Source organism: Xyrauchen texanus, chromosome 1, assembly GCF_025860055.1.
Source record: "Xyrauchen texanus isolate HMW12.3.18 chromosome 1, RBS_HiC_50CHRs, whole genome shotgun sequence".
NCBI lineage: Eukaryota > Metazoa > Chordata > Actinopteri > Cypriniformes > Catostomidae > Xyrauchen > Xyrauchen texanus.
Window position 1 is genome coordinate 8,510,803 of NC_068276.1, and position 15,483 is coordinate 8,526,285.

The window sequence follows — 15,483 nt, forward strand, 5'->3', positions numbered from 1 at the left end:
TGCAGCCCTCTTCGTGTGAAGAAATATCTTGGGTAAAGACATGCAAGCCTACCTGTGCGAGTCCCTATCTTGGGTAAAGACCTTCGTGTCTACCTGCGCGAGTCCCTATTTCGGGTAAAGACCTGCGAGTCTACCTGCATGATTCCACAGAGCAAGGACACCAACAAGGAGCCAGCCACTGCGTTAAGTTTTGCCCCCTTCTTTCTTTTCCTTATAGTTGTTCTTTATTCGACTCGTAATATTTTTTTTTTAGAACATTCCTGTTGTCTCGTGGGTGGAAATCTACACACACACACTGTAGACGAAGCACTCAATAGCACCTTAGGTCACTTATGGGGCTTTTCCACTGCAGGGTACAACTCGACTCAACTCTGCTCGTTTTTTTGGGGTTTTACACTGTGTATGGTACCTGGTACTTTTTTTAGTACCACCTCGGCCCAGGTTCCAAGCGACCCGAGCCGATACTAAATGTGATGTCAAAATTCTGCAGATCACGGATTGGTCAGGGAGAATAGTCACAACCAGCTTCACTGGATTTACGACACATCAACCTGCTAGTTTTCCTCTTACCTCAGATTACCGTAAACTATTTTCAACTTTTTCATCTCTTCTCTATCCTCCTCCACTGCATCCTACTACTTCTCTGGCTGCTGCTGACTTTGCCAAGTCTTTTTACTGACTAGTTAGTGAGCATCAGCAGCAAGTTTTCTACACCTAACACCCAAAGCTACTCTCTTCCAACATCCCATCCTCTGTTTTTTTCTTTCTATCCGAGACTGAGGTCTTCAAAGTACTTATTTCTAAGTATCCTACCACCTGCCCACTTGACCCTATCCCCTCCCATCTTATACAAGCTGCCTTTCCATCAATCTTAACCGCACTAACACATATTATCAACGCATCTCACAACTGGAAACTTTCCCAATACATTCAAGCAGGCTCGAGTAACCCCACTGCTTAAAAAACCAACACATAACCCCACAGTAGTTGACAACTAAAAACCGGTCAATCTCCTTCCCTTCCGGACTAAAACTCTTCAGAGGGTTATATTCAATTGTCTTCTTTTCTCTCACAGAACAACTACTTGACAGACATCATTCTGGCTTCAAAAACAGAGACTGCCTTCTTGTCCTTAGTTGAAACCCTGTGACTGGAAAGAGCCAACTCCGAATCATCCATCCTCATCCTCCTTGACTTGTCTGCTGCCTTCGACACCGTAACCACAAGGTCCTCCTGTTGCACTTACTACTGCACTTAATATACAGGAAAAAAAATCCTTGTCTGTTTCTTGCTTCTGAGCTAGCATCTTTACTACTCCAGCCATTGTGAGAACTTTGCAATCCTATACTGCAGATGTTGTTAAACTTTGTATGACAAATTGCTTGATATGGGTCTCATTTGTCGCAAGTCGCTTTGGATAAACACGTCTGCTAAATTAATAAATGTAATGTAAATGACTCCGGAGGCTGCTCAAATTTCTGCAACACCTTACATATTTTTCATTATATTCAACTTAAACATTATCAAAAGGACATAAGATCATTTACACCATTGTTCATTTTGAAGATGGAAAAAAAACACTTTTGTAATTTTTGTGTGTACTGTCTGGCACAAAGATGCCTCAATATATATGTTAGAGATACAAGGGAAATGCATGATAAGATTAAATGCAAAGGCAAAAAATCCATATTCCATATGGAATACATTATGAAAACAATCTACAAAAGATCAGAGAGATGGTAAAAGGCAATGATGCAACAATATCATATACATGATTTTAAGTTTTTAAGACATTGGATTCAAATAAAATCCCCTCACTGCTGGCTCAGGATTTATTCCTAGATTTACTTCAGTGTTTAATGTCAGTGGGCAAAACAGCTTTCTGTGTTTTAGCACCACCAACTGCACTGGTTTTGGTAACTGAGTGTGTTTAAATATTCTATAAACCATTTCCTTAACTACTATAACATTACTCATATGCATACACTTTCACAGCATGGTGCAATAAATGTGCATTAGCAACATCTGAATGATCACTCTAATAAGTCTACACAGTTTGTACCAACCCTGTCATCTCCGCGAGTGGACTCTACATCTAGCAGGGGTTCTCCAGGTGCCTGGATGGTCACAGACTTGTCTCCTCTGCTACTGCTGTCTCTGCTTTTAGAGCGATGTCTGTCTCTCCTGTCCCTAAACAAGACAAATGAGAAGTTAGGTCATATACATGACACTGATCTTTTGAAACTTGTCTCAAAACCAACACATATATAAATGAAAGGTGTTTACACACAGATTTTAATCTCGTTCATTAGGGCTGTCATGATTATGGTATTTGGTAGATGATTAAAGGGATAGTTCACCTAAAAATGAAAATTCTCTCATCATTTAGTCACCCTCATGCCATCCCAGATCATCAGTTTGGGAAGGGTTACAAAGCCATTTCAAAAGTTCTGGGAATCCAAAGAACTACAGTGAGAGCCATTATCTCTAAATGGAGAAAACTTGGCACAGTAGTGAACCTTCCCAGAAGTGGCCGACCTTCCAAAATTCCTCCAAGAGCAAAGCGACGACTCATCCAGGAAGTCACAAAAAAGCTAAGGACAATATTCAAGGAGCTGCAGAGGTCTCTCTTGCATTATCAGAAAGACACTGGCCAAAAATGCCATCCAAAGAAGAGTGAGGAGGCCAAAACCACTGATAACCCAGAAGAACATTAAGGCTCATCTAAATTTTGCCAAAACACACCAATGATCCTCAAAACATTTGGAAGAATGTTCTGTAGACCGATGAGTCACAAGTGGAACTGTCTGGAAGGCAAGGGTCCCGTTACATCAGGCGTAAATGAAACACAGGGTTCCACAAAACGAACATAATACCTACGGTCAAGCATGGTGGTGGTAGTGTGACGATGCTTTGCTGCTTGCTTTGCTGCTTCAGGGCCAGGGCGACTTGCATTAATTGAAGGAAACATGAATTCTGCTCTCAACCATAAAATCCTAAAGCAGAACGTCCGGTCATCAATCCGTGAGTTGAAGCTGAAGCGCACCTGGATTATGCAGCAAGACAATAATCCAAAGCATAGGAGTAATTCCACCACTGAAAGGCTCAAAAAGTTTTTTGAACCCGATTGAGATGCTGTGGCAGGATCTTAAACAGGCCGTTCATGCTCAAAAAACCTAAAAAAGCAGTTCTGCAAAGACGAGTGATGAGACGAGACTGATCTCCAATTATCTGAAGTGTTTGGATGCAGTTGTTGCTGCTAAATGTGGCCAACCAGCTATTAAGTTTAAATGGGCAGTTCGTTTTTAACATGGGTGATATAGGTGTTGGTTAACTACATTACTTTGCTTCAATAAAAAAATATATATATTTGAAAACTGTATTTTGCGTTTAATCCTTTATTTACTTTATATCTAGCTTCAAGATCTAAAATAATTTAGTATGAAAAATACACAAAAATAGAAGAAATCAGGAAGGGGGAAAATCATTTTTCAAAGCACTGTATTTGGGCGAATTGTTCCTTTAACTGTCAAAATATAAATGCGATTAATTGTCCATTTTAGGACTTTCACGATTATGAAAAAAAAGAAGTAATTTATTAATTATCATAAAATAATGATATACAATTTTCTTCAAGGCTTTAAAACCTTATGAATTACATGAAAATAATATTTTAAATATCAAAACATTTCCAAATACTTAAATATGTCTCTTTTTGGTCAACTTTAATCTTGGTCCATTATCATACAAGTTCACACTTGTAGTTCGGTTCGCTTGGTCTGGACCAAAAAAGAAAATGATACATTTAGTCCTGGTTCGCTTATCGTTGACACTGGCATTTTAAACACCGACCCTAAAGATACGAAATAAAAGGAATCAGGAAAAAGTCACAACCTGATTGGACAGCTTTTATGATGTATATTTTTGCAACGGAACTTACGGAACTTCCAAAACAATGCTGGCTGCTGGGCTAAATGTGCTCACTGGATTTATATATGGTAGTACTTTTACCAGCTGGGAACAAACAAAGAGCTAATAAAATGTGTTAAGGAGTCAAACCAATGCCAGGAAATCCTCCGTTGTAAACACAAACTAAGATATGCTGCAAAGATTGCTGACGGCGGTTCCGACTCCTGTACCGAACAATAATGGGCAATATAGCTCCAATGATGAGAAGAACCAGGTATGCTTGTGGTCAGTATTAGGCAAATTTCTTCCTGTTTTTGGTCCATGTTGTGTTCACATATCAATCGAACTGCACCAGAGTTAATTTGGAAACGGACCGAGAACCACTATTCAGGTTTGGATTTGGAGTTGCTCTGGATGTGATCCGCAGCATGACTCAATGACCGTGCGTTCACACCAGAGGCGGCAAGGGGTCAAATCGACCGGAATTCATTCATTTTCATGGACAGCCAGCGTCTCTTGACGGCGAGAAGCGGCGCGGCAAGACTTGGGCGGTGTGGGCATCAGATGAAAGTTCAAGTGCAGTCAACATTATGGTAATAAGCTGTGACACAGTTCGGCGGCAACCTATTGGAATATAGAAGTGCTCCGCTCTAGCGAAGTCTAGAGAACACAATGTTCAGTGTAAACTTTGGTTCCCACCAAATATTCGTTCCGAAGATAAAATGGAGAAACGAATTATTGCCGTGGCGGGTTTCCCAGTAATATATGATCTGTCCCTGTTTGCTTACAGGGATATAAAACAACCAAGACCACAGTTATTATTACAAATGTATTTTATTTTGATAACAAACAACTATAATTGTAATTACTTTCTGCCATCGATCGATTTCTTATTTTCACATTTTAAAGAGTTTACGAGGATATACGCTACTTGTGATAGGTCGGCATGTCTGGATGTTAAATTGCGGCCCCTTTAAATATAGTTCACAAAACAAAGCATTCTGAACAAACGTTGCTGCCTATTTCAACTACGTCAGAGCGTCCACAAGCATCCTGGAGCGTTGATGGCAGGGCAGCCAGAGCGAATTTTGACGCTCTCGCCGCTTCTGGTGTGAACGCACGGTGAGACGCTCGCAGTCCAGTTGAATGAGACATAAAAACACAACGTTCATGGCATGCATATATTCGCTTAAAATTCCTTTATTTAGAAAGTAAAATGTGACTGAAATTTGACACAATAATTGCAGATCTCTCATTTAACTGTGCTTAGATCAAATAATCAGACGGGCCTAAAATCATTTATACAGTTTATTGGACATTATACAAAAATCTGCCAGAATACAATTGTACTTTCATGAAGTATTCCAGTCATACAATAAATGAGAAAACGTGTTTGCATGTACCTGTGCTTGCGAGAACTGCGTGAATGTGAAGACTTGTATGAATAGCCCGAGTACTGCGACTCGTTGTCCATGTCTGGGGCCAATGGGCGGGGCTTGTGGACCCCAGCTCCACCCCTGGAGTGTTTTGTAGTTCCGCCAAGCTGAGTCTTGCTCTCTGAGATGGATTTGGATGACAGAGTCAACGGCAACTTAAGCAGTTCAACCTTAGTCCTGAGAGAATCTATCTTGGAGGCTGAAGGAGAGGACTTATCTGTATGGGGAAAAAATGCCTGAGAAAGAGAAAACAAAAAGGCTGAATCAATGATTTGCACTTTACAAATTTCTTGAAGGTCGCATCACAATACAAGATGCTTAAAATTTTCATATATTCTAACTCTAACTATTTTTACATAGATACACTATTCTTGAGTCAGACCAATTAGAAGGAATATAGCACACGGAACATATGGCATTCTTAAATCTTAAATATATATTTATAGGAGTCATGACATAATTTATGATTTTCCCAGAGGTATAATTTTATTAAAATTAGTCATAATTTACTAGTATATTATCATTATTCACCATGTCCTTTAAAACATCAATTTAAATGCCCATTGTTGTGATTGGCTTAAATCTCTGCACAGCCCATCTATGTGGTACCTGGTGCATCCCTAAAATACAGCTACAGTTGAAGTCAGAAGTTTACATATCTCATATTAGCAAGTCGTTTAAGACATCTACTTTTTGCATGACATGAGTAATTTTTCCAACAATTGTTTACAGACAGATTGTTTCACATTTAGTGACTTCTAGAACTTTCCAGTAATATAAATAGTAGTATAAATACAGGTGCCTTAAGCCCACCAGTTCAGTTTAGATCCAGCTGCCTAAGTGGATACATGAAGACCTTGCTGGAAGCCTTTTAAGTATGAGTACAGCTGGGAGGTCATTGGAGACTTAAAAATGGTGGCATTCCTGATGGGTCTCCAAGGTGGTTTTACCAAGTTTCCCTGCTATCTTTGCCTTTGGGACAGCAGGGACACCAAGGAGCACTACCACAGGAGGGACTGGCCACAGCGAACAGAGCTCTCTGTGGGGAGGAACAACGTCAAGTGGGAACCATTGTTGGACCCCCGGAAGGTGCTGATGCCACTACTGCACATCAAATTGGGCCTTATGAAACAATTTGTCAGACCTCTAGATAAGGAGTCGGCAGCCTTCAAGTACCTTCAAGACTTCTTCCCTATGCTGTCTGAGGCAAAGGTCAAAGCCGGTGTCTTCATCGGACCACAGATAAAGAAGATCCAAGAGTGCAATGAATTCCCCAAGAAGCTCACTAGTTAAGGAGAAAGCAGCTTGGAACAGCTTTGTCGCAGTGGTTCAGGGCTTGTGTGCAATCACAAGGCCGAAAACTATGTGCAGCAGGTTGAGACTCTGGTGAAGAACTATGGCACAATGGGCAGTAGGATGTCCCTCAAAGTCCATATTCTTGATGCTCATCTTGATAAATTCAAGGAGAACATGGGAGCATACTTGGAGGAGCAAGGCAAGTGCTTCCATCAGGATATACTGGACTTTGAACGCCGCTACCAATGACAGTATAATGAGAACATGATGGGAGACTACATTTGGGGCTGATTCATGAGTGATTTACAGTATAATCATAAATCTCTACTCCTAAATCTTTTGTAGTCATTTTTTTATTACTTTAGTATAAATACATTAATTTGGATTCATATGTTGTTTTTTTCTGACTTTATGTGAACGAAAAGACAAACATTTGCCCGTTTTCTCATTTGGAAATGGGTACATTTAAAAATATCACTGTCCTGGTCACAAAAGCTTATGGGGAATAATTGCCATTTTCTATACTTTTGAGGCATACGCAATTAGGAAATAACACTTACTACCCAGGAACAAAAATTGTGTTACATAATCACACTAGAACATATCACGATTTTCATGTGATTAGTTGTGCATTTCAAGTAACCGATCACAAGCTCAAATAAGCGCGTGAGCATTGGAAAGCAGTGTGTGTCAGTAAGAAAGTGTCGGGCACAGAATTAAATCGTGCTCGGTACTATCGGTACTGTAGAATCATTGGTACCGTGACATCTTTTTTATTTGAGTACTGACTTCGTACCGAAGTACCGGCACATTTGACAACACATATATACATACACATTATATATATATACATACACATTATATATATATATATATATATATATATATATATATATATATATATATATATATGATTACGTTTTGAAACTAACCTAATTAAATGTAATTTCATTTGACGCTTCATCTCTAAAAGGTGAATAAAATTATATATATATTATATATAATATATATATAATATATAATATATAATATATAATATATATATAATATATAATATATAATATATAATATATATATATATATATATATATATATATATATATATATATATATATATATAAATAATAGACAAAAAGTATTCTTACAATTGCTTTTACAGTGAGAATAAAACTAGCACTCTGTCCCTTTACGAGAGCACATGCATGTTAAACAGTCTACACTGCATGGAGAGAGACGATAATGAGACATTATGAACAGAGAGACATGGATTTTCAGTCCTATAGAATGAAACTTGATTTTTTTTCGCTACAAAATTCATTAAGTGGTTTTTTTTCCTTCTAATTTCTACACAATGGTAATAGCTGCTAAGACACTTGGAAAAGAGCGAGGACAGTGCTAGGAGAGTGCACTCGGTGTCTGCAAGATCTTGTGCATGCACGCGACGGTGCCTTGGCATGTCAAGTCAACCTTTATTTATAGAGCACATTTAAAAACAACAGAAGTTGACCCAAAGTGCGTTACAGATCAAACAAACTAAATATATAAAAACAGACGGATTAAAATATATAAAACATAATAATAATTATTTTTAATAAAAAAATATAAAAAATATAAAATACAACATCATATATTTATCCACTTCAACTTATTCAATTATCCATTCAAAAGCCATAGAGTAAAAATATGTTTTCAAAGAAGATTTAAAAATAGCTAATGATGAAGTTGACCTCACATGTAAAGGGAGACTATTCCATAGATAAGGACCTATCACAGAAAAGTCACGGTCACACTTAGATTTATAACGGCAATGAGGAACCTTCAATAGATGTTGATCAGAAGACCTAAATGCTCTGGTGGGGGAATAGGGGTGTATAAGGTCAGTGATATATTCAGGCGCAAGACCAGCTAGTGCTTTGTAGACAAAAATCTGAATTTTAAAATCAACCCTGAATTTCTCCGGAAGACAGTGTTGGGATGCTAACACCGGGGAAATGTGGTCCCTCTTTCTTGACCCTGTTAAAAGCTTAGCTGCTGCGTTTTGAACAAGCTGTAGGTGGAATAACGCAGTTTGGGGCAGACCAATGTACGTGTTGCAATAGTCCAACCTAGATGTGATAAGTGAGTGGATCACAATTTCCAAGTCTTGATGGGAAAGAAAATGCTTTATTTTAGCGATAGATCTAAGGTGGAAAAAGCTACCCTTGACAACAGCACTGATCTGCTTATTTAAAATTAATGAGGAGTCTTGGACTCCTCACATGATCTTGTACATTCGGCGATAGAGGGCCTAACTGAGCAACCAGGCCAGGTGAGGAGGACATGGAGGAACCTAAAATAAGAACTTCGGTTTTGCTTTCATTTAATTGTAAGAAATTGTTTGCCAGCCAAAGTTTAATCTTTTTGAAGCAATTTAGGGCATTCTCAGATGAACAATTCTTGTCTACACTCACTGAGAAATAAAATTGAGAATCATCAGCATAACAGTCATAAGATATGCTGTACTTATTCAAAATAGAGCTCAGAGGAAGCATATACAGTGAAAATAACAAGGGTCCTAAGTTTGACCCTTGAGGGACACCACACTGTAATTGAGCCTATGTAGAAGAAAAATTACCTAAATTCACAGAGAACGTCCTTTTAACCCTCTGGGGTCGACGGACGTACCGGCGCATCCTGCTGGATTTTTTCGTCATTACAGCGGAAACAATATAAAATTCTCAGTCATTTTGGGGCATACAGATAAGTGTAAGAAATCATTAGAGACTATAAAGGGTCTACTTTTATTTGTGTACATTCACAAAAACAACAAAGCCTTGTGCTTTTGTAAAATAAAGAAAATAAAAAGGGTGAGCTGTCAGCAGTCTCTGGGTTCGCGAGCATATATCTGAAACAAGTCACAAAAATTAACAAACTCTGCGAGTAAGCGAAAAAACTGAAAGCTTAAAATGTCTACATAAAACAATTCAAATTTAAAACAAATATTCTCCTGCAATGTAATTGGTATGAAACAAAGTGATGTACAATTTCTCCTGGCTCAATTAATTATCCCTAATGTGATCACACCGACAGACAGAAGGCGCTATTCATACGGTAATGTTATGTACGGAGACGATCAATGCAAATGCCCCCAACTGTGTCTCAAAAACAGTTCAGTCACTTTTCTGCGCATTTGGAATTGAGAAAACTCCTGGATGGTGACGAAGAGTTAAAAATTTCCTCAGAAGAAGAGCGGGACTCCAATGAACGTTTGTATTTTGAAGAGTGACTTGATCCAGCCGAGGATAAAATTTCAGACGAGTAAGTTCTTTAGTTAACATGCTATTTTATATAAACATGTACATAGTGGGACTGTTTCCAGATTTCCCAGCCATTCAGAGTACTGAAACTTTAAATATGTCCTAATAGGCAAGTTTTAGTAACATGTAAATGCTGTTTCGGCTAAAGCAGGCATTTAAATTGTATGCTGTATGATATAAATATGATATAAAAAATAATATATGTTAAAATAACATTTTATCTAGTGTTTATGCTGCCTCATCACCAACAAAGCTTGTGCTTGCAAATATCTGTTCAGGTTAAATGAGTAAAATGCACTTTAAATATAACCATATTAGAAAATCAGCATATTATAATGATTTCTGAAGGATTATGTGACACTGACGACTGCAGTAATGATGTAGAAAATTCACACAAATTGCATTTTACAATATATTCAAATAGAAAACCGTTCTTTTAAATTGTAAAAATAGTTCACAATATCACTGTTTTTACTGTATTTTGGATCACATAAATGCAGTCTTGTTGAACAGAAGATAATTCTTTTAAATGGTAGTGTAGGTCTAAAATTAAGTAAAGTCTTTACGTAAAGAAAATGTAGTCAGATTACTTTTGAACTTAAAACTTGATTTTGATCATTAAGTCTCCTCACATTCATTCTCTTTCGGTCACATTCCACATTGATAGGCTCAGGGGAGGGGTCTTTGTCTCTTCAGGTGTGAATTACAATCAATATTCATGATAATTCACGCCTCCTCTCATATGACCTTTCTAAAAGTTAACTTACTATATTGTTTTGTATGATTGAGTGATCAAGATGGTTTTCACATAATTTTGTAGTAGGGCTGCACAATTAATCAAAATAAAATCGAAACGGCGATATGACCTTGTTGCAGTGGAGGTGTGCACTGCATTGACGCATCCTGTGTATAATAACTGTGCCTTGTCCTACCCTTGATGCTTCTAATCGGATGTGCGCCCAGCTTCAATACAGGGCTTGACATTAACTTTTTGAGGCACTTGTCCTTTGGACAAGTAACTTTATGTTTCACTTGTCCTTGCACAAAAGTCACTTGCCTGGGTAAAGATTTATAATTTCATTTATTTTTTTGTGTTTTGCTAATGCAGAATTCGAACAAACCATTGAAAGCACCCAAACACTATCAATATTAATACAATTCAGTTGAAACAGTAGAAAGGAACGTGTCCCAAGAATAGAGTTCCCCTTCAACAAGAAATAAGGATCTCCAGACTCCATACTTTGCACGCTGGTGTGCAGTGTATCACCAGAGGTAGTGGTGACTCTTGGTGTAAAAAAACACTATTACTCCACAACACTATTCATCCTCTGTATCTTCGGACCGATGCCTTGATTCCCAGGGGTTAAATCCTGGGCGCCGCTGCCTTTGGCTGCAGGTCCACCACCTCTCCACCACCAATCCAGCATCAAAGTCTTGCAACTTTGGGCCCTCTACTGACAGAAATAGCAGCCTATGAAGCTGGACTGAGCTGAGGCTGGCCCTCCAGTCGGACTTGATCCGTTTCATGGTTGAGAACCCTCTCTCACACACAGCTGTGCTGACTGGCAGGACCAAGTAAATTTTCAGGAGTGTCAAAAAATATTTATACTTTTTATAACCACAATTGTTGGACGTTGGAAACGTCACAAAATATTATTTTTTTATTAATAATTATAAAATAAAACAAAGATGTCGGACGATTTTGAAGTTGGAGGAGAAAATTAGATGGAATTTTCATTTTGAGGTGAACTAATGCTTTAATGCTTGCTTACAGTAGCTACACAGCTGCCGACGCTAAGTTAGCTTGCTAACGGCACTTGTCAGCCAGGTTGGGTTGCACCCGACAGAAGCCACAGAACATTACTCCGTCTTCATAAATAACACAGTCGAATTCATCTTTCCATTAGGTTAAAAAATTTCGTTCCCGTTTTAATTCGTATGTTGTTGGTTTAAGGTGACTTCTTGTTTTTGGAGCTTTTCCTGGAGCTTGGCCGGGCTGCGGAGCCTGAAGAAACATAACTCTCCACCACTGCTGCCAGCAAGGTTTTCCAGCCCAAAACCTCGTCAAAAACCGCGAGAATTGGCCAAACCCGGTAATGATATTTTTCCCGCAGTGCTGAATGAGAAGAGCCATACTCTCGAACCATATACAGAGAGGTAATTTAGGCTATAGGTGATTTATAAACAGTCTGTTTATAACCTGATAAAATAACGAGGCATTTTAATGTTTTCTAAATCAGTGTTTGCTGGAAATATACCTCCATCTCCGATGTAAAGCGGATGCGCCTTTAGAGAGAAATTCATATGGACTGCATAATCAGACGGTAACGTTAGGCTATTTTCTTTCGATTCGACTTGGTTCTTTAAAAGTGGACATTTCAAGCTTTAGCCTAACGTTACATAGACTATATTTTGTTTCAGTTCCAGTTCACGGAGACCATGAAAGCGCGCCTGATTGTTTTATTTTATTTTGCAAAAGCACGTTTTCTTGTTATTGTGAGTTTACACAAATAAAAGTAGTTGCAAATTATGTATTATTATTTTCAGTATGACCAGAAATGATAGAGTATTTAAGTTGTTTCCACTGTTGATAGGAAAACGCAAGTGTTCGCGCCCGCGCCTCTGTTCCATGCAGTGCGCGCTCCACACTCCGCACAAACCCTTGGATATGCGTCAAAATCTTGTGTTTATTAAAAAATTTGTTAGTTTCAAATCGATTAAATTAAATCTGTAAAATAGACGTAATGAGTGGCACATAACGTGAAGTAACATGGCATTTTATTTTGTTTGAAATTTAACTTGTCCGGTCGGACAACTAATTTTCTCTTCTACTTGTCCTACAAAAAATCCACTTGTCCCGGACAAGCGGACAAGCCTTATTGTCGAGCCCTGCAATATTATGTACAGTAAATGCTATATCACCCCTTTGTGGTCTCCCTAAACTATTACGTCAGACTACATTAAACGGAAGGCCAACTGACAGAGAATAAGAATGCACACAAATTAGACAACTAATTCAAATGTCACTAATGCTAATATATCAATGCCTCAAACAAATAGAGAAAATAATGTGCCGATCAATAATCTATGTATCAATATTTTATGTAATTCTGATTATTCACATTATTAACGAGAAGGAACGCTTCCATCCAATCACTGCACTGCCTCATGCATGAGCTTGCATTACAGCAGGGAATTGAAAAAAATCAATTTCGGACATGACAGCGGTTCGAGGCCGGGAGCAAGTTCAACAGCACTCTCAGAACAGATCTCAGAGTTGACTTTTATTAAAGAAAACACCATTGTAAAATTGAACTCACCCGAATAGACCTCGGTCCATAACCGGACTGGAGCAAGCAATATAATATAAAATGTATTTCAACCCCAATTCCCAAAAAGTTGGGATAGTATAATTTATTTGATTAGCATTGCTAATCAAAGCAAAAAGGTTTATTAAAAGTTATTTGTAAATTATATTCACCTTTTGCCATTTTCAAAGCACTACAACTAAACATTATATGATGTTTTACCTTGTGAATTTCATTGTTTTGTTTTAAATGTACAGTAATTTCAAATCAGATTGCAAAAAGCTCCAATAAAGTTGAGACAAGGAATATTTAAGACTAACAACAATTTGACAAGTTAAAATAACAAGGCAATGTGAAACAGGAGTTGTTAAACAGATGAGAAAATTGTGTCATAGTATATAAGGAGCCTCCAAAAACCGCCTAGTCCTTCAAGAGCAAGGAACATTAGAGACATGTCAATTTGCCAACAGATGCTTCTGGATATAATCCAGCACTTTGAGAACAATGTTCCCCAAAGACAAATTGGAAGGATTTGGGGTATTACACCCACTAAAGTGCAAAATATCATTAAAAGATTCAAGGAATCTGGTCAAATCTTAGTACATAATGCGCAAGAAGAAAACCACTTCAGATCCCTTAGACATCACTGTCTAAAATAACATCATTCATCTGTAATGGATATCATGAACATGGGCTTGGGATTACTTTAGTAAACCTATGTTAGTCAACACCATTTACCGCTGCATCCACAGATGCAAGTTAAGACTTTACTATGCAAAGCAGATGCCCTACATCAACACTGTCCAGAATCAGAATCAGCTTTATTGCCAAGTATACTTAAACATACAAGGAATTTGTCTCGGGGACAGAAGCTTCCAGTGCACAACAATACAAACAATACAAAAACTGCAGCTAGACCTAGATAATAATAAAAAAAGAATAAATAATTATTATACAAATACGTACACACACTGACACACACATACATAGATACACACACACACACAAAGCAATTCTAATACAAAACGGTTATTTACAGTGCAAAATACAAATCTGTCATGTACAGTGCAATTTTTTATTTATTTATTTATTTTTTCCCCAGAGGAATGAAATGGCAGAAGAGAAGTGGTAGATGTGTTGGATAAATATAAAAAAGACTAAACTGTGTATTGCACATAATTATTGCTCAATAGGGCAGTTTTAACGGTTCATGAGATGGATAGCCTGAGGGAGAAAACTGTTCCTGTGCATGACGGTTCTGGTGCTCAGAACATGCTAGAAGGCAACAGTTCAAAAAGGTAGTGTGCTGGGTGAGTGGGGTCCAGAGTGATTTTTCCAGCCCTTTTCCTCACTCTGGAAGTGTATATAGTTCTTGAAGGGGGGCAGGGGGCAACCAATAATCCTCTCAGCAGACCAAACTGCCCTTTGTAGCCTTCTGATGTCTGATTTTGTAGCTGAACCAAACCAAGCAGTTATTGAAGTGCAGAGGACAGACTCAATGACTACGGAGTAGAACTGTATCAGCAGCACTTGTGGCAGGTTGAACTTCCTCAGTTGGTTAAGTGCAACCTCTGCTGGGCCTTTGTCACAATGGAGTCAATGTGGGTCTCCAACTTCAGGTCATGTGATGGTAGTGCCCAGGTACCTGAATGACTCCACTGCTGCCACAGTGCTGTTTAGAATGGTGAGGGGGGTCAGTGTTGGGGTGTTCCTCCTAAAGTCCACCATCATCTCCACCGTATTGAGCGTGTTTAGCCCAAGGTTGTTATGACTGCACCAGACAGCCAGCTGTTCAGCCTCCCTTCTGTATGCAGACTCATCGTCATCTCGAATGAGGCTGATGACAGTGATATCATCTGCAAAATTCAGGAGCTTGACAGAGTGATCCTTGGTGGTGAAGTCATGTGGTGGTGTAGAGGGAGAAGAGTAGTGGGGAGAGCACACATCCCTGGGGGGCACCAGTGCTGATTGAACAGGTGCTGGAAGTGAATTTCCCCTTTCTCACAAGCTGCTGCCTGTCTGTGCATGCTGGTGATCTACTGACAGATAGACATGGGAACAGAGAGTTGCTGTAATTTGTTCTGGAGTATAGCTGGTATGCTGGTGATAAACTGAAGTCCACAAAAAGGATCCTTGCATATGTCCCTGGTCTGTCCAGATGTTGCACGATATGATGCAATCCCATGTTGACTGCATCATCCACAGATGAAAAGATGTGCTACCAACTTCTCTGGGCTC

At 38.6% G+C, this 15,483-nt stretch overlaps 1 protein-coding gene across 3 annotated transcripts in view; it reads right to left on the reverse strand.

Annotated features, from left to right (window-relative positions):
* The window catches only part of LOC127651491 (vang-like protein 2), a 46,374-nt gene that overhangs the window by 21,843 nt on the left and 9,048 nt on the right, over positions 1-15,483 (reverse strand). For all 3 annotated transcript variants that reach the window (XM_052137354.1, XM_052137360.1, XM_052137346.1), the window contains 2 exons: positions 5,313-5,581; positions 2,067-2,190 (listed from right to left, as the gene is read on the reverse strand). In XM_052137354.1, the coding sequence (XP_051993314.1) occupies positions 2,067-2,190; positions 5,313-5,383 (195 nt within the window). In that variant the 5' untranslated portion in view covers positions 5,384-5,581. The remainder of the gene's footprint in view (positions 1-2,066; positions 2,191-5,312; positions 5,582-15,483) is intronic.